This window comes from Bos grunniens, chromosome 22 (assembly GCF_055505025.1).
Source record: "Bos grunniens cultivar Pamir isolate PY7600 chromosome 22, Bosgru_T2T1.0, whole genome shotgun sequence".
NCBI lineage: Eukaryota > Metazoa > Chordata > Mammalia > Artiodactyla > Bovidae > Bos > Bos grunniens.
Window position 1 is genome coordinate 17,887,943 of NC_141186.1, and position 21,760 is coordinate 17,909,702.

The 21,760-nt window shown below is 39.4% G+C and overlaps 1 protein-coding gene across 15 annotated transcripts in view; it reads left to right on the top strand.

Annotated features, from left to right (window-relative positions):
* The window catches only part of RAD18 (RAD18 E3 ubiquitin protein ligase), a 111,923-nt gene that overhangs the window by 49,292 nt on the left and 40,871 nt on the right, over positions 1-21,760 (top strand). For 8 of the 15 annotated variants that reach the window (XM_086366591.1, XM_086366593.1, XM_086366599.1 and 5 more), the window contains 2 exons: positions 16,294-16,428; positions 21,037-21,214. In XM_086366591.1, the coding sequence (XP_086222717.1) occupies positions 16,294-16,428; positions 21,037-21,214 (313 nt within the window). The remainder of the gene's footprint in view (positions 1-16,293; positions 16,429-21,036; positions 21,215-21,760) is intronic. The other 7 variants (XM_086366595.1, XM_086366597.1, XM_086366602.1 and 4 more) reach the window with 1 other exon arrangement.

Genomic DNA, 21,760 nt, shown 5'->3' on the forward strand with positions numbered 1-21,760 from the left:
TGTGTACACGCTTAGTCATGTCTGACTCTGCAACCTCGTGGAGTATTGCCCACTGAGCTCGTCTGTCCACAGAGTTTCCAGGCAAGAATACTGGAGTGGATTGCCTTTTCCTACTCTAGGAGATCTTCCCAACCCAGGGATCCAACCCACGTCTCCTTTAGTGGCAAGCTATAAAAAAATAAAATGGAGTAATTTGATAGAAATTATAGAGACATTAGATAATGTCATCAGGAAAAGGCTTTTCTTAAGGAGTTGACCTTTGAAATGAGGTAACAATTAAAATTAAAAGGTGAATTGTTACCTCAAAATAAAAGTAATGGTTCACAGAGCTGGAGGAATAGTAGTCCAGGCAGAGAGGACATCAAAGACAGAGGCCCTGAAGCAGACACGGTGTAGGTGAGTATGAATGGAGTGAAGGGGAGGGGATGAGTGGTGTGTAGGGAGGTGGGCCAGACCCATAAGACCTTTTAGGAGTATACTTTGGGTTTTATTCTTACTGCAGTGGGAAGTCATTGGAGAGTTTAGAAAGACAAGTAATATGATTTTATCTACATTTAAAAAGATGATGGCTGCTGAATAGAGAATAAATTGTAAGGTGGCAAGAAATAGTAAGAAAACCAATCTGATGGCTCTTCACTCAAGTACTATTTATTGGTTACCAGTTATTGTATCCCAGACAATATTCTAGATAGTAGGAATATAACATTCAAAAAGCAGATAATGTCTCAGCTCAAGCGGAGCTTACATTATATTGGGAATAGTCAGACAGTAAACAAGTGAGTAAGATGTGTCAGATTCATGTTATGTGCTATGAAGTGACTTCAGGTAGGGGTAGAAAGTGATGAAGCTGCTGGTCCAGGAAGATTCCTTTAAGTAGGTGAGAGACCTGTAGGAAGTGAGGCTGTTTTAGTAAATTAGGCCAGAGATGTGGCATTTCTAGAGTGGTCATAGAACTAAAATCAACAATTCAAGGTAAACTTTTGAAGTAGAGCCAGTAGTACTTGCTGATGAATTGAACATACCCCTATGACTAAAAGAGGAATCAGGAATGACCCCTATGTTTTTGGTTCAAGCAGCTGGAGAAATGATGATGCCATTTACTGAGATGGAGACCAGGGCAAGGATTGTGGATAGGGAAAGGGATCAGAATTCCTATTTTGCTATGTTACATTTGGCTTTCTAGTGGATATTCAAGTGGAAAAGAGAATTAGGTATGAATGGATGAATCTACCTAACTAAACAGATGAGTGATTTAAAATTGTATACTTAAATTACCTGGGAGGAGAGTGCTGTGGGGAACAAAGCCTAAAACTAAGCCCTGGGACATTGCAAAGTTTAGAGCAACAGTTCTCTCAGTTCTCTAAGCCTTTGTGCACTCTTAAAATTTGTCTAGCACACCAAAGAACTTTTGTTTGTGTGGGTTATAGTTGTCAGTGTGTATCATATTACAGATTAGAGTTTAGGGGAGTTCTGCTTCTGGCCAGGACAGAATAATTGGTATATACCCCTCTCCACCCTCCCCAAAAAACAACCACTGGTAAATGGGCAAAACACATGAAATAGTTTTCAAGATGTTAGAAACAACGATAACAAAGGACAGGAATCTCTGAGAGATGAAAAAGTGAGACGAGCACTGTAACAGTTCCTAGGCTGAAAGCAGGGGATCCCAGGCAGAGCCTGGTGGGCTCTTGAGTTAAGGAGAAAGAAAGACCAGGGAAGCTGAAGGAGCTAAAGTTTGCAAGACAGAGTGTGGAGAGGAGAAAGTAGCACAGAGAGAGCGAGCCCTGGGGATGTGCAGAAGGTTCACCTTGTGAATTCGTTCAGTACAAAGAGTCTGTCCTTTACCACAAGGTGAAATAAATTAGAAATCAGCAACAAAGCCCTCTGTAAAGTCACCAGATAATTTGGAAACTAAATAATACAATTCCAAATAACACATGGGTCTAAGAAAAATTAAAACCAGGAGATTTCAAAAATATTTTAACTCACTTATAAACAACAATAAGTTCACTATATGTTAATGTCAATCATAAGTAATGTATTTTAATCATATATTAACACATCTGTGTTGAATCTAGAAAAATGATAATAGGTGATCTTATTTGCAAAGCAGAAATAGAGACATGGCTGTAAAGACTGAATATGTGGATACCAAGAGGGATAGGGGGGTGGGGAGAATTGAGAGATTGGGATTGACATATATGCATATTGACACTATGTTTTACATAGGCAACCATTGAGAACCTGCTGTATACCACAGGGAAATCTACTTAATGACCTGTGGTGACCTAAATGGGAAGAAAGTCCAAAAAAGAGAGAGTATATGTATATTTTCAGGTGATTCAGTGTATGGATTGACACATTGACAATGTGTGGATTGACTGTGTGGATCACAACAAACTGGAAAGTTCTTAAAGAGATGGGAATACCAGACCACCTTACCTGCCTCCTGAGAAATCTATATACAGATCAAGAAGCAACAGTTAGGACTAAACATGGAACAATCAGTTCAGTTCAGTTCAGTTGCTCAGTTGTGTCCGACTCTTTGCGACCCATGAATTGCAGCACTCCAGGCCTCCCTGTCCATCACCAACTCCCGGAGTTCACTCAGACTGACGTCCATCGAGTCAGTGATGCCATCCAGCCATCTCATCCTCTGTCGTCCGCTTCTCCTTCTGCCCCCAATCCCTCCCAGCATCAGAGTCTTTTCCAATGAGTCAACTCTTCGCATGAGGTGGCCAAAGTTCCAAACGTGGAACAATGGACTGATTCAAAGCTGGGAAAGGAGTACATCCAGGCTGTATGCTGTCACCTTGTTTATTTAACTTATATGCAGAGTACATGTGCAGTGCTGGGCTGGAAGAAGCACCAGCTGGAATCAAGATTACCGGGAGAAATATCAACAACCTCAGATATGCAAATGATACCACTCTAATGGCAGAAAGTGAAGAAGAACTGAAGAGCCTCTTGATGAAAGGGAAAGAGCTTGAGAGTTAAAAAGCTGGCTTAAAGCTCAACATTCAGAAAACTAAGATCATGGCATCTGGTTCTATGACTTCATGGCAAATAGATGAGGAAAATGTGGAAACACTGTCAGATTTCATTTTCTTGGGCTCCAGAATCAATGCAGACAGTTGACTACAGCCATAAAATTAAAAGATGCTTGCTCCTTGGAGGAAAGCTATAACAAACATTAGTTCAGTTCAGTTCAGTCGCTTAGTTGTGTACGACTTTGCAACCCCATGGACTGCAGCATGCTAGGCTTCCCTGTCCATTGCCAACTCCCGGAGTTTACTCAAACTCATGTCTATTGAGTCAGTGATGCCATCCAACTCTCTCATTCTCTGTTGTCCCCTTCTACCCCTGCCTTCAAATTTTCACAGCATCAGGGTCTTTTCAAGTGAGTCAGCTCTTCACATCAGGTGGCCAAAGTATTGGAGTTTCAGCTTCAGCATCAGTCCTTCCGATGCATATTCAGGACCAATTTCCTTTAGGATGGATTGGTTGCATCTCCTTGCAGTCCAAGAGACTCGAGTCTTCTCCAACACCATAGGTCAAAAGCATCAATTCTTCTGTGCTCAGCTTTCTTTGTAGTCCAACTCTCACATCCCTATGTGACTCCTGGAAAAACCATAGCTTTGACTAGATGGACCTTTGTCAGCAAAGTAATGTCTCTGCTTTTCAATATGCTGTCTTGGTTGGTCATAACTTTCCTTCTAAGGAGCAAGCATCTTTTAATTTCATGGCTGCAGTCACCATCTGCAGTGATTTCTGAGCCCCCCAAAATAAAGTCAGCCACTGTTTCCACTGTTTCCCCATCTATTTGCCATGAAGTGATGGGACCAGATGCCATGATCTTCGTTTTCTGAATGTTGAGCTTTAAGCCAACTTTTTCACTCTCCTCTTTCACTTTCATCAAGAGGCTCTTTAGTTCTTCTTTACTTTCTGCCATAAGGGTGCTGTCATCTACATATCTGAGGTTATTGGTACTTCTCCCGGCAGTCTTGATTCCAGCTTGTGCTTCATCCATTCCAGAGTTTCTCATGATAACAAACGTTGACAGCATATTAAAAAGCAGAACCATCGCTTTGCACACAAAGGTCTTTATAGTAAGGACTATGATTTTTCCAGTAATCTTGTGTGGATGTGAGAGTTGGACTGTGAAGAAAGCTGAGCGCCAGAGAATTGACACTTTTGAACTATGATGTTGGAGAAGACTCTTGAGAGTCCCCTGGACTGCAAGGAGATCAAACCAGGCAATCCTAAAGGAAATCAACCCTGAATATTCATTGTAAGGACTGATGCTGAAGCTGAAGCTCCAGTACTTTGGGCACCTGGTGCAAGGAGCTGACTCATTGGAAAAGACCCTGATGCTGGGAAAGATTGAGAGCAGGAGGAGAAGGGGATGACAGAGGATGAGATGGTTGGATGTCATCACTGACTGAATGGACTTGAGTTTGAACTAACTCAGGGGGACAGTGATGGATAGAGAAGCTTGGCATGCTGCAGTTCATTGGGTCACAAAGAGTCAGACACAACTTAGCAACAGTAGCTGATTCACTTTTCTGTATAGCAGAACCTAACACATTGTAAAGCAACTATAGTCAAATAAAATTTTTAGTTCGATGCATGATACTGGTTGCTTAGGGCTGTTGCACTGGGACAACCCAGAGGGAAGATACGGGGAGGGAGGTGGGAGGGGGGTTCAGGATGGGGAACACGTGTATACCTGTGGCGGATTCATGTTGATGTATGGCAAAACCAATACAATATTGTAAAGTAATTAACCTCCAATTAAAATAAATAAATTTATATTTTAAAAAAATCATACCATATTTTGGTAAGGAAAAAAAAAAACTTTCCCAATACACAAAAATCAAAGTAAATGGAGATTTCTACTCCTAGCCCAGATGGAATAACAGACTATACTTACTTTCCCCCCTTAGAAGCTTGAAAACCAGATGAAATATATAAACCAATGGATTTTCAGATATTGGAAAAAAGGTAGCACAGGACTGTTATCCCTGAGAGAAAGAGAACAAATAAAATGATGAGCTCTACAGCTCCAGCACCTGGCAGGCGGTTTTATGGCCCTGGGTGGGGGGAGCCCAAAATAATCTTGTTGTATCACTGAATAGGTACAACAGAAATCAAAGTTGTGGAGGCCATGGTGACAGGACAGAGTCTCAGAAAGGAGGGACCCACAGAGAGAACAGAGCTCTAAAGATCTATAGAAAGATCTGGGCAAGTGTTTGGCTACCTAGCCTTCTAGCCTTGAATGAGAGGAAACTTCCCAAGACCAGAGAAAAACTTGGAAAGGTTAGTTCCAGAAGAATTCTGGAGTTCACACAGGACAGGAAACAGCTTGAATTTCAACAGCCACCAGGCACACTTGAAAAAACTTCTTAGTGCGTAAGGCTTTAGGCAGAAGCCTCAGAAAGATATTACTGCTTTGTTAGTAAAGCTTAACTACCTTAAGGCCAGATAGTACATAGTTTAGGCTTTGCAGGCTACATATGGTCTCTGTCAAATGTTCTTGTTTGTTTATAATCCTTTCTAAAATATGAGTACCAGTCTTAGCTTGAGGACCATACAAAAATTGGCCATGGGTTGCATTTGACCCTTGGACTATTATTTGCTGATCCCTGCTCTAGGCTACTTGCTGCTTTAATTTTCCTTAATAACAAAATTTTTTTCAGACTTTTTTAGGCCAGTTTTAGGTTCACAGCAAAGTTGAGTGGAAAATATTGATAGTTCCTATGTTTCTCCTGATCTGACACACGCACAGGCTCTCCTACTCTAAACACCCCCCACCAGAGTGGTACATTTCTTATAACTGATGAACCTACATTGACACCTTGTTATCACTCAGAATCCACAGTTTATCTAGAGTTCATTCTTGGTATTATATATTCTGTGGGTTTTGACAAACATCCAGTGCTATACTTCTACTGTTGTGGCACACAGGAATAGTTTCGTTGCACTAAAAATGCTATGTGCGCCTCATCTTTATCCCTAACCCCTGGCAACCACTTATCTTATTCCTATCTTCATAGTTTTGTCTTTTCCCAAATGTCATACAGTTGGATTCATACAGTATATAGTCTTTTCCTTAGTAATGCATTTAAGCTTCCTCTAAGTTTTTTCTTGGCTTTATAGCTCATTGTTTTTAGGAGCTGAATAATCTATTTTCTGGATGTACCAAAGTTCAATGACCAGTTCCCTTACTGAAGAATATCTTGGTTGCCTCTTTTGGCAATTATGAGAAAAACTATAATTAAATGTTCATGTGTGAGTTTTTGTGTGGACATAAGTTTTCAGTTCATTCGGGTAAATACTAAAGAATGTGATTGCTGGGTCATAAGGTACCTTTAGTTTTTTAAGAAACTGCCAAGTTACCTTTGGAAGTGTCTGTGCCATTTTGCATTCCCACTGCATATGGTGGTGTTAGTGTTTGGATTTTTGCCTTTCTGTTAGGTGTATAGTGGTATCTCATTGTTCTAATGTGCAATTCTCTAATGACATGATGTGGAGCATCTTTTCCTATGCTTACTTGTCATCTACATATCTTCTTTGGTAAATCTTTTTTGCTCAGATCTTCTGCCTATTTTTTAATTGGGTTGTTCATTTTCTTACTGAGTTTTAAAAGTTCTTTATATATTTTGAATAAGTCCTTTACCAGTTACATCTTTTGGAGATATTTTTACTCAGTCTTTCTTTGGCTGTGTTCTCATTCTCTTCTCCTGATAAAATTTGAAAGCAAAGCATGAAATGATTTTGTTGACTCCAACTAGTTTGATGTGCTTCAGAATAAACTACCGGAGAAGGCAATGGGACCCCACTTCAGTACTCTTGCCTGGAAAATCCCATGGACGGAGGGGCCTGGTGGGCTGTAGTCCATGGGGTCGCAAAGAGTCAGACACGACCGAGTGACTTCACTTTCACTTTTCACTTTTCACTTTCATGCATTGGAGAAGGCAATGGCAACCCACTCCAGTGTTCTTGCCTGGAGAATCCCAGGGATGGAGGAGCCTGGTGGGCTGCCAACTATGGGGTAGCACAGAGTTGGACTTGACTGAAGCAACTTAGCAGCAGCAGCAGAATAAATTACAATACAGTTTAAGGATAGAATGAAATTTTGCCATCAACAATATAAAATTAACAGTATCCTATTGAAATTACCAGGCATTCAAAGAAGCAAAAAAAAAAAGATCCTAGAAAAGAGAAAAATCAATTAATAGAACCAGAGCTTCCCTAGTGGCTTAGACGGTAAAGAATCTGCCTGCAATGCAGGAGACCTGGGTTCGATCCCTGGGTCAGGAAAATCCCCTGGACAAGGGAATAGCAACCCCCTCCAGTATTCTGGCCTGGAGAATTCCATGGACAGAGGCGCCTGGTGGGCTACAGTCCATGGGGTCATAAAGAGTCGGACACGACTGAGCGACTTCACTTTCACTTTTCACTTTTATGCATTGGAGAAAGAAATGGCAACCCACTCCAGTGTTCTTGCCTGGGACTGCAGAGCCTTGTGGGCTGCCATCTATGGGGTCACACAGAGTTGGACACAACTGAAGTGACAGCAGCAGCAGCAGCAGTCAAGGAAAAGTAGATAAGCATGAATATTCCTTCATCTGGGAACTAAATTGAATTTGCATCCCCAGGAAGAAAATTCCAGATCCAAATGGCTTCGGTGCTGAATTTTATGAAATACATAAGGAAGGAAATAATACCAATTCTAAAATAATTCTTCTAAAAAATTGAAAAGGAAGGAATACTTCCTGCCTTAAAGTTTTGACCAATATTCTTCATGAACATAGATGCAAAAATTCTTAACAGTATTTTGGTAAATCAATTCCAGTATTACATAAAAGGATAATGCATTATAACCAAGTTATTAAACCAAGGGATTTATCCCAAGATGGAGAAGGAAATGGCAACCCACTCCAGTATTCTTGACTGGAAAATCCCATGAATGGAGGAGCCTGTTAGGCTACAGTCCATGGGGTCGCAAAGAATCGGACACGACTGAGTGACTTCACTTATCCTAAAAATGCATGACTGGTTTAATGTTAGAAAATTAATCAACATAATTCAGTGCATTAATAGACTGAAGAAGAAAAACACTGTGTAATTTTTTAAGTAGATGCAGATAAGCATTTGCAAAATTGAACACTCAATAATTAAAAGAACTCTTACTAAACAAGAATTTCATTAATCCTGTATGTGTTGTTCAGTCATTAAGTTGTGTCTGACTCTGCGACTCCCTGGACTGTAGCCTGCCAGGCTCCTCTGTCCTCCGTTAACTCCTGGAGTTTGCACAAATTCATTTCCTTTGAGTCAGTGATGCTATCTAACCATCTCATCCTCTGCCACCCCTTCAATCTTTCCCAGAATCAGGATCTTTCCTAGTGAGTCCATTCTTCGCATCAGGTGGCCAAAGTATTGGAACTTAAGCTTCAGCATCAGTTCTTCCAATGAATACTCAGGGTTGATTTTCTTTGGTTTCTGGTTTGCTCTTCTTGCAGTTCAGGGGACTCTGAAGAGTCCAAATTTGAAAGCATCAATTCAGTTTAGGAGATCTGAAAAACTTACAACTAATGTCATATTTAATGGTGAAATAGTGAATGTTTCTTTTCTGACTGGAAACAAGGTAGAGATACCTGTTCTTACCGTTGTTCTGTGGATTCAGCATTATACTGTAGATTCTTGCCAGTGTGATAAGGCAAGAAATAGAAAGAATACTCAGATTAAAAGGAAGAAATAAGATTTCTTATTCACAGTAAACATGATCACCTTTAACAAATAGTATGAATCATAAAAGAAAAGGAAAAAAGTAATACATTCTATCTTATTAAAATAAAAACTTTTACTCTTCAGAAGACAGATATGAAAATGAAAAAGCAAGTAACAGATTATGAGGAAATATTATAAAATTTGTATTTGACAAAGTGCTAGAATCTATATTTTATCAAGAACTCTTATAATTCAATAATATGTCCTAGGTAGTATTTTTTATTTTTTTATTTGGCCATACTGTACGGCTTTTGGTATCTTAGTTTACCAACCAGGGATCAAACCTAAGCCTTCAGCAGTGAGAGCAGAGTCCTAACCACTGGACTGCTAGGCAATCCCCAGTATTTTTTAAAAGGGCACATATTTCAACAGATTCCTCAAGAAAAGAAAATACTCATATACCAAATAACTACAGAAAAATATATCATTTGTCTTGTTAGTCATTAGTCACGAATCTTTGGAAAAATAGAAATTAAAATAACAGTAAAATAATACTACATGCTTGTTTTAATGACACAAAAGAAAAAACAATACCAAGTGTTGACCAGGATGTAGAGCACATGAAACTCTTATACATCTCTGGTGAGAATACAGAAAGATACAGTCGCTTAAGTAAACAGTTTAGAAGTTTGTTATAAATTGACACATGCACCTACTTACTCTTAGCTGTTTACCCAAGAGAAGTGAAAGCATATATCCACACCTAGATTTTTAGAATCAGATTTGTCAAGATGTAGTTTACAAAAAATAAAGTTCATTATTTATAAGTCAACAGTTTGATGAGTGTTACAGATAAATGTTACAGCAGGTTATTCATACTATCTTAAACTGAAAACAATCTCAGTATCCATAAACACATTGCAATACATTCAAAAAAGAACTAACCCCTGACATTTGAAACAACAGGATGAATCTCAGAAACATTATACTAACAGAAAAGCCAAACTGAAAAGGTAGCACCCTGTATAATTCCACTTATGAACCCTTCTAGAAAGGACAAAAGTATGGTAACAGAAAGCAGATTGGTACTGCCCGGGGCTACAGGTGGAAAAAGGCAGGGACTGACTACAAAGGAAGTCTGTGGATAATTTAAATCTTTTGTTTTATGGTTGTGTTGGTAGATAACACAGCTATGCTGCTGCTGCTGCTGCTGCTGCTAAGTCGCTTCAGTCGTGTCTGACTCTGTGCGACCCCATGGACTGCAGCCTATCAGGCTTCTCCATCCATGGGATTCTCCAGGCAAGAACACTGGAGTGAGTTGCCATTTTCTTCTCCAATGCATGAAAGTGGAAAGTGAAAGTGAAGTCGCTCAGTTGTGTCTGACTCTTAGTGACCCCATGGACTGCAGCCTACCAGGCTCCTCCATCCATGGGATTTTCCGGGCAACAGTACTGGAGTGGGGTGCCATTGCCTTCTCCCTAACACAGCTATACATTCTCTTAAAATGCATCAGATTGTCCACTTAAAAATTTTTTTGTGCAAATTATTTTTCAGTAAGTCTGATCTTAAAAAGTTAGTGAGAAGAATAATACTCCTTTCTGTTTTTGCAAATCTCTTTAATGTCTTGCTTACTAGAAACATCTTGACTCTCACTCACATTAACTTCTGCATTTAAACTGTTGTCATGTGTTGTTTTAGTTAAAATATATGAAAAGTATCCAGTTTGTGAGACAGGTAATTGATTTCATGACTCATGTTTCACAACACACTGTGGCAAGAGTGGTTTCATAGGAGGGGAGACATCAGAAGCACTTAGAATTGATTGAGACCAAATTTGAGGTGAGGAAGTGGAGATATGAAGGCAGACAACTCTTAGGGCAAGTTTCACTGTGTCAGTAAGAGAGAGAAATGAAGTCAAAGCTGGAGGTGGGTGCTGGGTCCAGGGACGGTTTTGTTTGTTGATAGTTCAGTTGGTAAAGAATCCGCCTGCAATGCAAGAGACCCCGGTTCAATCCCTGGGTTGGGAAGATGCCCTGGAGAAGGGATAGGCTACCCACTCCAGTGTTCTGGCCTGGAGAATTCCATGGATTGTAGAGTCCATGGGGTCTTGAAGTGTCGGACATGGCTGAGCAACTTTCACTTTAAAGTTGGAAGATACTTAACCCAGTGGTTATCTGATCTGTTTTTACTGCAACTCACAGTGAAATTTTTATTTTATATTACTGTTAACTGTATGCACGCATATTACTGAAATAAATTTTGCAAAACAATTTTTAATCTTTCCATGTTTTTACAAGGTTGTATTTAGATATTTTCAAATGATGTTCGTATGCACCGTCCTTGACCTTGACTGTCTCCAACATTAGAAAAAATTGTTTTCTGTCATTTTTTTCTCAGAATTTCTTTAGTGACTTTGAAAAAATAAAAGTATTGAGATAATTGACTTCCAAAACCACTTGGTTATGCTTATCCAAACCATAACTGATCTTACTTTTTTTTAAAAGCGGGGACAAATTACAGAATTCCTGTGTGTTCCCTGCCTCCACACATGCATAACCTCTGCAAATACCAACATCCCCACACTAGAGTAGTATATTTGTTACAGTTGTTGAGCCTACATTGACACTCATAATCAAACACAGTCTGTAGTTTACTTCTAGGTTCTCTCTTGGTGTTGTACATCCTATGGGTTTTGACAAATTAGTAACGTGTATCTACCAATACAATATCATACAGAGTGTTTTCACTGCCCCTGAAGTCCTCTGTGCTTCATCTGTTCATCTCCCTTCCTCACCCTCAACCCCAGGCATTGATCTTTTCACTGTCTCCATAGTTTTGCCTTTTTGTGAATATCCTATATATGGCTGGAATTATATAGTATGTATGTAGCCTTTTCAGATTGTCTACTTTCACTTATGTGCCTGCCTGCTTAGTCTTTTCAGTTATGTCCAACTCTTTGCAACCCCATGAACTGTTACCTGCCAGTCTCCTCTAACCATGGGATTCTCCAGGCAAGAATACTGGAGTGGGTTGCTGTGCCCTCCTCCAGGGGACCTTTCCAACCCAGGGATAGAACCCATGTCTCTTACATCTCCTGCATTGACCGGCAGATTCTTTACCACTGTGCCGCCTGGGAAGCCCCTTGTGTCACTTAGTACTGTTCGTGTAAGGCTCTTCTGTCTTTTCATGCCTTGATAGCTCATTTCTTTTCAGAACTGGTTGACACTCCACTTTCTGGATATACCCCAGTTTGATTGATTATCTGTTAACCTACTGAAGGACATCTTGGTTGTTTCCTCTTTCCATTTTAATGCACTCTGGCACTTTTTATCCTATTCTTTTTGTTTTATTAAGAAAAAGATGCTGATCTGGACCTACTAAGTTGTATTCACAACCCACACTCTAACTTTCAAAAGCACAATCCCATCCCAAACTTACTTGTATGCAGTGGGAAAGATTCAAAAGAGAGGAGAAGTTGGTGTTACAGGAAAGGATAATTGCATACATTACATCCTTGAGAAGGCCTTAATGGAATCCAGAGCATAAATTAGAGCTTGGTCCTTAAATGCAGCAAGGACAGCCTTTGCATGCTCACTGCGAGGGAAGATAGATCATGTGTGCACAGATGAAGTAGTAATAGTTGTAAGATGTCAGAGTTCCTGTTAGAACTTACCTGTATTTTCAGAGTGATGTGAGCCCAACTGAAAAGGAAGTGTTGCAGTTTTGGCGGAAGTGTGAAGTTGTCATTTTGGAGAATTGTAAAAGTTTACTGGAGAAAGGTAGAAAAGTTGTATGATAGTGCTGAGTGCTCATTTGAGACTTATGATCATAAATTTAAAGTGAGGCTAGTCAGTTCACAGTTGAATGAATAATCCCATAGTGAGTGTTAGCTTTTACTATTAATCTGTTCTTCATCCATGTTTCATTGCATGAATGTCATAGCTAGTTGGTAAAAAAAAAGACATGAGATTTTATTTTGGGAGACCCTGACTTCAAACTCTTCCTGTGATATAAAGTAGATGAGTATGTATCTCATTGGTGTCACTGGACAGGCTTGAGTCTGTGCCACTCTTGGATCCTGGTTTTGGTTCACCCCTGGGTTCATGGGCAGACCCAGAGATACTCTGGGTGTAAAATATGCTCTAAAAAGAGCAGTGAAGGTAGTCAGGGTATGAAGGACTTGACTTGGCACTAGAGAATATTATATTTCCATTTGGCAAGGCAGAAAGGTATGATTCAAGGACTAAAAATCTTGAAGAATATGACTTGGTTGCATGTGAGCTTATTCATCTGCTCCTGCCACTATCTGATCCACTTAAAACTTTTAAGAGGTAAATTCAGGGCATTGAATTTAAACTCTGAAGTTTTGCTTGCCAAATGGCATTACTCCTAAAATGAGGTGGAGAAATGAATAGGAACGATTTTATCAGTCATAATCTCTTGGCATTGTTCACTTTTTGAGCAGTTGTTGTTGGACTTCTTGGGCCAAAGCTGGAGCAGTGGTTGCCATTTACTTTTGTTTCTAGTCTAGCTGGAGGGGTAATTAGATTTAAAAAGAAAATCTCTTTTTTAAACCTGGGATTTTATTCCTTCAGAAGACAAAGTCATTAAGCCTTCTTATCTGTTACGAGATTACATTAGGAAGTTTCTTGAGTAATTCTTAAATCCATAATCTGTAAATTAACAGTGGAGGAGACTTGTTAACAGAGCTGATTAGATTATGTAGACCCCATAGTGCTGTTGCTCTTGCCTAATCATAAGATCTCACCTGTTTCTGAAGAGCTCAGTTTTCCTAATAATCTTTATGGGCTACTTATTTGTTCCTGAGATTTTAGCCAGTCTCTTATTTAAAACCTACCAGACACTTTACAGCCCAACACATTAGTTTCACTGGGAGTTTGCATACACATACCATACACATAAATATGTTGGAATCAGGAACAGTCTCTCCCTAATGTTCAAGGAACAAGGTGGTTATTGGATGAAAACAGTTTAAAAACTTTTAATTATTTGCAGTATGACTCTAAAATTGTATAGAATTTACAACAACATTTTAGACCATGAATTAAGTGTTTAAGGTTGCTAACAGTGTTTAAGTGGAGAAGGAAATAGCAACCCAGTCCAGTATTCTTGCCTGGAGAATCCTCCGGACAGGGGAGCCTGGTCAGCTGCTGTCCATGGGAGCCTGGTCGGCTGCTGTCCATGGGGTCTCACAGAGTCAGACACGACTGAAGAGACTTGGCATGCATGCATACATTGGAGAAGGAAATGGCAACCCACTCCAATATTCTTGCCCAGAGAATCCCAGGGACAGGGGAGCCTGGTGGGCTGCCGTCTGTGGGGTCGCATGGAGTCTGACACAACTGAAGTGATTTAGCAGCAGCAGCAGTGTTTGCAACCTCAGCTGTTTGAACCTTGGTTCAGAATAAAAAATAGATGTCCTCAAATCCATGCTCTAACAATGAATGAGTGGCTACTCTTTATTGAGTAAATTAATGTACATTAATAGTGGTGACCTGGAGGTCAAGCTTAAATTATCTTCAGAGGTGTTTGAAGTAGTAGTAAATTAAGATTGATTAATTATAATATACCAAGATAGATTGATGGTGGTGGGGGTCTTAGATTATCAAAGGGGTTCTGTTAGAAAACAGGCAAGAAATGTGAAGGAAAAGGGGGAATTAAAGTGGGTATTCTTTGTTTTTATCCATCTTTCCTAGAAACTTCTACTTTTAAACTCAGTTAATATTTATACCAAGATAGATTGATGGTGGTGGGGGTCTTAGATTATCAAAGGGGTTCTGTTAGAAAACAGGCAAGAAATGTGAAGGAAAAGGGGGAATTAAAGTTGGGTATTCTTTGTTTTTATCCATCTTTCCTAGAAACTTCTACTTTTAAACTCAGTTAATATTCTTCCTCCTAGTACGGTTATATCTTAGAAGTTAGACTGGTGTCTTTTGGAAATATTTAAGAAAACAGCCTCTTTCATGCTCTAACAAAAAGCTTTTTTAAACGAGTATGGGATGTGGGAAGAAACCTACAGATGTAAACTAGGAATGTTATGTTTCAAGTCTGTATCTGAGAAAAGGAGAAGATACTAATATAAAAGAAGGTTGCCACAGCATCTCCCCCCGCCCCCGCCTCCGCCCCACAACCGCCAGGCTTCTTAAATTCATTGTAAATGAGTTCAAAGGGTGCTGTTCTTGAGCACATTTGTGTTCTTGAAGTAATGCTCAAAATTCTCCAAGCCAGGCTTCAGCAATATGTGAACCGTGAACTTCCAGATGTTCAAGCTGGTTTTAGAAAAGGCAGAGGAACCAGAGATCAAATTGCCAACATCCACTGAATCATGGAAAAAGCAAGAGAATTCCAGAAAAACATCTATTTCTGCTTTATTGACTATGCCAAAGCCTTTGACTGTGTGGATCACAATAAACTGTGGGAAATTCTGAAAGAGATGGGAATACCAGGCCACCTGATCTGCCTCTTGAGAAATTTGTATGCAGGTCAGGAAGCAACACTTAGAACTGGACATGAACAACAGACTGGTTCCATTAGGAAAAGGAGTACGTCAAGGCTGTATATTGTCACCCTGCTTATTTAACTTCTATGCAGAGTACATCATGAGAAATGCTGGACTGGAAGAAGCACAAGCTGGAATCAAGATTGCCGGGAGAAATATCAATAACCTCAGATATGCAGATGACACCACCCTTATGGCAGAAAGTGAAGAAGAACTCAAAAGCCTCCTGATGAAAGTGAAAGAGGAGAGTGAAAAAGTTGGCTTAAAGCTCAACATTCAGAAAACGAAGATCATGGCATCTGGTCCCATCACTTCATGGGAAATAGATGGGGAAACAGTGGAAACAGTGTCAGACTTTATTTTGGGGGGCTCCAAAATCACTGCAGATGGTGACTGCAGCTGTGAAATTAAAAGACGCTTACTCCTTGGAAGGAAAGTTATGACCAACCTAGATAGCATATTCAAAAGCAGAGACGTTACTTTGCCAACAAAGGTTCATCTAGTCAAGGCTATGGTTTTTCCTGTGGTCATGTATGGATGTGAGATTTGGACTGTGAAGAAGGCTGAGCGCCAAAGAATTGATGCTTTTGAACTGTGGGGTTGGAGAAGACTCTTGAGAGTCCCTTGGATTGCAAGGAGATCCAACCAGTCCATTCTGAAGGAGATCAGCCCTGGGATTTCTTTGGAAGGAATGATGCTGAAGCTGAAACTCCAGTACTTTGGCCACCTCATGCGAAGAGTTGACTCATTGGAAAAGACTGATGCTGGGAGGGATTGGGGGCAGGAGGAAAAGGGGACGACAGAGGATGAGATGGCTGGATGGCATCACTGACTCGATGGACGTGAGTCTGGGTGAACTCCAGGAGTTGGTGATGAACAGGGAGGCCTGGAGTGCTGCGATTCATGGGGTTGCGAAGAGTCGGACACAACTGAGTGACTGAACTGAACTGAACTGATTATGTTCTTGATGTTCACTTTGTCGATTGTGGACGTACGTGTACCTTTTATAGTCCTGATTTACTGACCTCTTTTGAATTCAGGTAAAAAACATCAGGATGAATTTCATCTTCTGGTGGATCAAGCCAAAAAAGGATACAAAAAGACTGTTGGAATGTCCAAAAGAAAAGCAACAAAAGGAGATGAATCTACAGAAAAACTATCCTCTGTATGTGTGGGTAAGAGACTTTAATTAAAAACAGAAGTGTATTGAATTTTACTATTTTTAATATAAAAAAATAAAATCAAAGAACTTTACTTTGGACTTATTAGTATATTTAGACATGTAGCAGTTGTTGGATGTAAACTAGTTTTATTATTCCAGAAATAAATGAATGAGGAGGTGTCCTGAAGATATAGTTTCTAAAAATACCTCTTCCTTTCATGATAAATCAGAAGTTTCTTAGTTGTTTAAGCTTGAGGTATAGGATTTATTGCTGCCCATCCTCAGATATCCTACAAAGAGAATAAATTATTTTTACTGTAGTTCACTGGTATTTACTTTGAATGGAATGTTTTGCTAAAATATCTAAAGCTAATACATCGCACATTCCTTAATTTTAGCCCATGTAAAAATTTGAGATTAATATTATATTTATATTGCCAGGACTTTAAGTGAAGTGAAAGTCACTCAGTTGTGTCCAACTCTTTGCAACCCCATGGACTATACAGTCCGTGGGATTCTCCAGGCTAGAATACTGGAGTGGGTAGCCTAAGTCAGTGGCTGTTTTAAGTACATTCACAATGCTGTGTCACCATCACCACTATTACACTCAAAACTAACCTGTCAAGTAATAACTCTTTCACTTTCCCCACCAGCCCTTAGTAATCCTTGGTCTGCTTTCTGTGTCTTTGAATTTGCTTCTTCTGGGTACCTCATAAAAGTGAAATCATGTATTATTTTTTTCTTCTGTATCAGCTTATGTCATTAAGCATAATGTCTTCAGGGTCACCATTTTATAACATATATCAAAATCTATTACTTCATATGGCTGTATAATACTCCATTGCCTCTATAGACCATATTTTGTTCATCCATTCATTTGTAATGGTTTTTTTCCACCTTGTGGCTATTGTGAATGATGCTGCTGTGTGCATTGGTGTTCACGTATCTGTTCAAGCCTCTGCTTTCCGTTCTTTTGGGTAAGTACCTAGCAGTGGCATTTCTGGTTCTTACAATAATTCTTTGTTTCCCTTTTTAGAAACCACCAAACTAGTTTCTGTAGTGGCTGCACCATTTTACATTCCCATCAGCAGTGCTGAGGAATCCAGTTTTGCTATATGCTCATCACTTGTTATTTTTCATTTTTCTTACTGAAACCCCATATTGGTAGATATAAATTTGTATCTCATTGTGGTTTTGATTTATATTTTTCTAATGACTAATGAGATTGAGATTTTTTTATATGGTTATTTGCCACTTGTTTTATTTCTTTGGAGAAGTGTCTGTTTAAGCCCTTTGCTCATTTTTTAATTGGCTTGTTTTTTGTTGTTGTTGAGTTTTAGGAATTCTTTAAATATTCTGAATATTGATTCCTTATATAAACTTTTTCTCTGTTGTCTTTTTATTTCCATGATAGTATCTTTTGATGCAAAAGTGCTTTGTTTTGATGAAGTTCAATTTATCAGTTTTTTCTCTTGTTGCCTATGCTTTCACTTTTATATTCATGAAGTTGTTGCAAAATCAGTGTCATGAAGTTTTCCTCTATGTTTTCTCCTAAGAGTTTCATAGTTTTAGCTCTTATTTAGGTCTGTGGTCCACTTTGAGTTAATTTTTGTATATAATATAAGTAAGGGTCCAGCTTCATCCTTTTTACATGTCGATAATCCGGTTTTCTGAATACCATTTGTCTGAAGACTATACTTTCCCCATTGAATGTTTTTGGTATCCTTTTTGAAAATCAGTTGGCTATATATGTGAGGACATATTTCTGTACTCTGTGTTCCGTTTAATTGGTCTGTATATCTGTTCTTACAGCAGTGCTATGCTGTTTTAATTGCCATAACTTTGTAATAAATTTCAGTCAGAGGATATGAGTTCTCCAGCTTTATTCATCCTTTTCAGGATTGTTTTGGCCATCTGATTTCCTTTAAGATTCCATGTGAATGTTGAGGTGGATTTTCTATTTCTGTCAAAAAAATAATCCACTGGGATTGCATTGTATTGCTGGATTGCTTTGGTTAGTTGACATCTAAGTAGTTTATCCTTTTGGTGCTATTGCATTCTTTATTTTTGTCCTCTGTTCTCCTGGTGTTCTGTAGAAGGTTGCTGACTGAGTACAGGTTTTTTAGGTATATTCTTTGTGGTCTTTGTCAGCAACTTAGTTCATGCTGTTATTAAAATATGTTGTCAGAAAGCAGTTTAATCCCTGAGAAAATCCAGCTTAATATTTCAGATAAAGAGAATATTTTTGTTTATTGGTTGACTGCCTTTTGAAGACGATTGATTGCTTATACTCAGGAGTTGTGTGTTCTTTGTGTATGTACGCATGACTTACTCTCTCTAGGGTTCAGAGATGAGCACTGCTGGTAGATTGCTGTGTGTGAATGCGTGTGTCTGGGAGGGGTGGGGAGTGTGAGAGAGAGAGAGAGAGAGAATGGAACAGGCTGAAAGGCTGGGCTTTGTACAGTGTCATACAGCCAGTGTAACATTTGCTCTTTACAATAACTGGCTCATCAGAGTGCCAGCATAAGTGCATGAGGTATGTGTCTTCTTAAGTAAAACCTTCATCTGTTTTTGATGCATGTCTTTGGAGAAGTTTAATGTTGGGGCCTCATGCGTTCAGCTTTATTTGGAGTTCTCTCCTGAGATCCGTGGACAGATAAGAAGGATAACTGACTTTCACTGTCCATGCTTGTTGAACAATACTTGTCTGCAAGAGGAAATTTATCCTGTGGAAGCTTACGTAGGAGTGGAAGGGGCTTCCCTGGTGGCTCAGGGGTAAAGAATCCACCTGCCAGTGCAGGAGATACAGATTCCATTCCTGGTCCAGGAAGATCCCACATGCCAAGGCACACTGAAGACCGTGTGCCACAACTATTGAGCCTGTGCTCTAGAGCCCGGGAGCCACAGGTACTGAAACCTGCATGCTCTAGAGCCCATGCTCTGCAACAAGAGAACCCACTGCAAAGAGAAGCCTGTGTGTGCTAGGACTAGAGAAAAGCCTGCACAGCAACAAAGACCCAGCACAGCCAAAAATACATACGTTAATTAAAATTTTCTTTAAGTGAAAGAAGAGAAGAATATAAATCAGGTGTAAAAATAAAAGATACTCATGTTAAATTCCTTCTCCCTGGATTACCAACTTGATTGTATTCGCCCAGAAAGTTGAGTGATAGAGTCACCTGGGTTCAGTGGGTCATTGTGTCCTTTTAACCTGGTTGTAGGTGTCTGCAAGAGAAGATCCTAGAGATCCTGTCTTAGTTAGCTGCTCATTTCCATTTCCCAGATAAACGTTAGAGGATATGGCTTGTATTGGTAATGAGCAGGCTTAGTGAAAGCCAGAGAACATCAGGAGCTTAGTTTTAGAAATTATACTCTTGTGTGATGTATGCTGTTCTCCAGTGTAACAAGAACTTATACTTATTTCTGGAAAAATCTTGATCATATGAAGTTGGGAAGGTTTGTTTGTTTGAAGAATATGTCTTACTCCTTTTCCGTAATTTTTCCACAAAACCTTGACAGTTCTTGTTGGTGTCCTTTGTGAAAGGTCACTTGTCTCCACAAGTGTATGAGTAGTGTGTAAAAGCTCTGCTTCCCTGTGAGCAAACATGCGAAAGGAGATTCTGTCCTCATGGCACATGTCAAGGGGGTCAGGTGCTTACTCAGTCCCTGACCTTAAAGTCAGCACAGCTGAAGTCCCAGCACAGCTGCACGGAGATGACTTCTGCCTTCATATTTGCAGACCTTTGGTCACACCTGCAGGTCACATTCTGGCAAACACTGTCTGCATCCCCTCAGCTGTCCTGGGCCTTGATCTGCAATAAGAGAACTCAGAAAGTGAGAATATGACAAGGGATGAGTAGAAATGTGATGTGTCTTGATCAAACAAATACCTTGGTTATGTCTGATTAGTTTTTCTTTTCACCAGTGAATAGTAGATTCTGTGTAACAGATTTAGGAAAATGACCAGAAAGATTCACTACCATACAACAGTCGGTGACAAAGATTGTAGTTCTCTTATTAATTGAATCTTTAATACTTTTTTGTAATTTTTTTTATGTTTATCACTATTCTCTGATCTATGAAATATGCAGGAATTCTTGAGCTTCTCTGGTGGCTCAGATGGTAAAGCGTCTGCCTGCAATGCAGGAGACCTGGGTTCGATCCCTGGGTTGGGCAGATCTCCTGGAGAAGGAAATGGCAACCCACTCCAGTATTCTTGACAGGAGAATCCCACGGATGGAGGAGCCTGGTAGGCTACAGTCCACAGGGTCGCAAAGAGTCGGACATGACTGAGTGACTTCACTTTCACTGTAAATAAAAGCCTCATTAGAATTATAAGTTTTTCCCCACTCTTGATTTCAAAGAAAATTTTATTTTTGAATTAATGAATCTGGAAATACATGGGTGGACAGTGTAAGCAAATGGCACAAGTGTAGTGCTTATTCTTTATTCTCTGGCTCCAAAACTAGAGTTTTGGAGTCAATATTACATAAACTTCTATTTTACCAAGTACAAATAGCAATATTAAATGTAGTGGAAATAATAAATATACAGAGGTTATAAATTTTAAGGTACTCTTAAATATTTCTTTTTTTCCCTTTCTTTGCTTTTTCTTTTGTAGGACAGGAAGATAATAAAATTAAATCATCAGATACACCCTCGGTAGAAACAAACCACTTCCGTCAATCAAAGCTGGACTTCCCAGGGAAATTAGAGCGTAGCAGACAAGATGATTCTTTCAGTTGTACTGATATTCAAGAGGAAGCTCTTTCTTCATCAGAATCAGATTCATTCAAAAGGTAAGAAACTTACAGTAGTTGATTATTTTAGATTTCTGCTTCCTGTGCATGCTAAGAGACAGGCAAAATTAACCAGAAAATATCTCTGAGGCCTGACACCGTTCCTCCTCTCCTCCCATCGTCTCCTGCCACTTTGTAAGGTTCACAAAGTGAGGAGGGCAGGATGTGGAGGGTGTGTATTGCAATCACAGGGGACTTTGTTTTCTGCTCTGTAGCCTTTTCTTTTTTAATTGGAAGTTTTGGCCACAGCAATCAGAGCAGAAAAAGAAATAAAAGGAATCCAAATCGGAAAAGAAGAAGTAAAACTCTCACTGTTTGCAGATGACATGATCCTCTACATAGAAAACCCTAAAGACTCCACCAGAAAATTACTAGAACTAATCAATGATTATAGTAAAGTTGCAGGATATAAAATCAACACACAGAAATCCCTTGCATTCCTATACACTAATAATGAGAAAATAGAGAAATTAAGGAATCAATTCCATTCACCATTGCAACAAAAAGAATAAAATACTTAGGAATATATCTACCTAAAGAAACTAA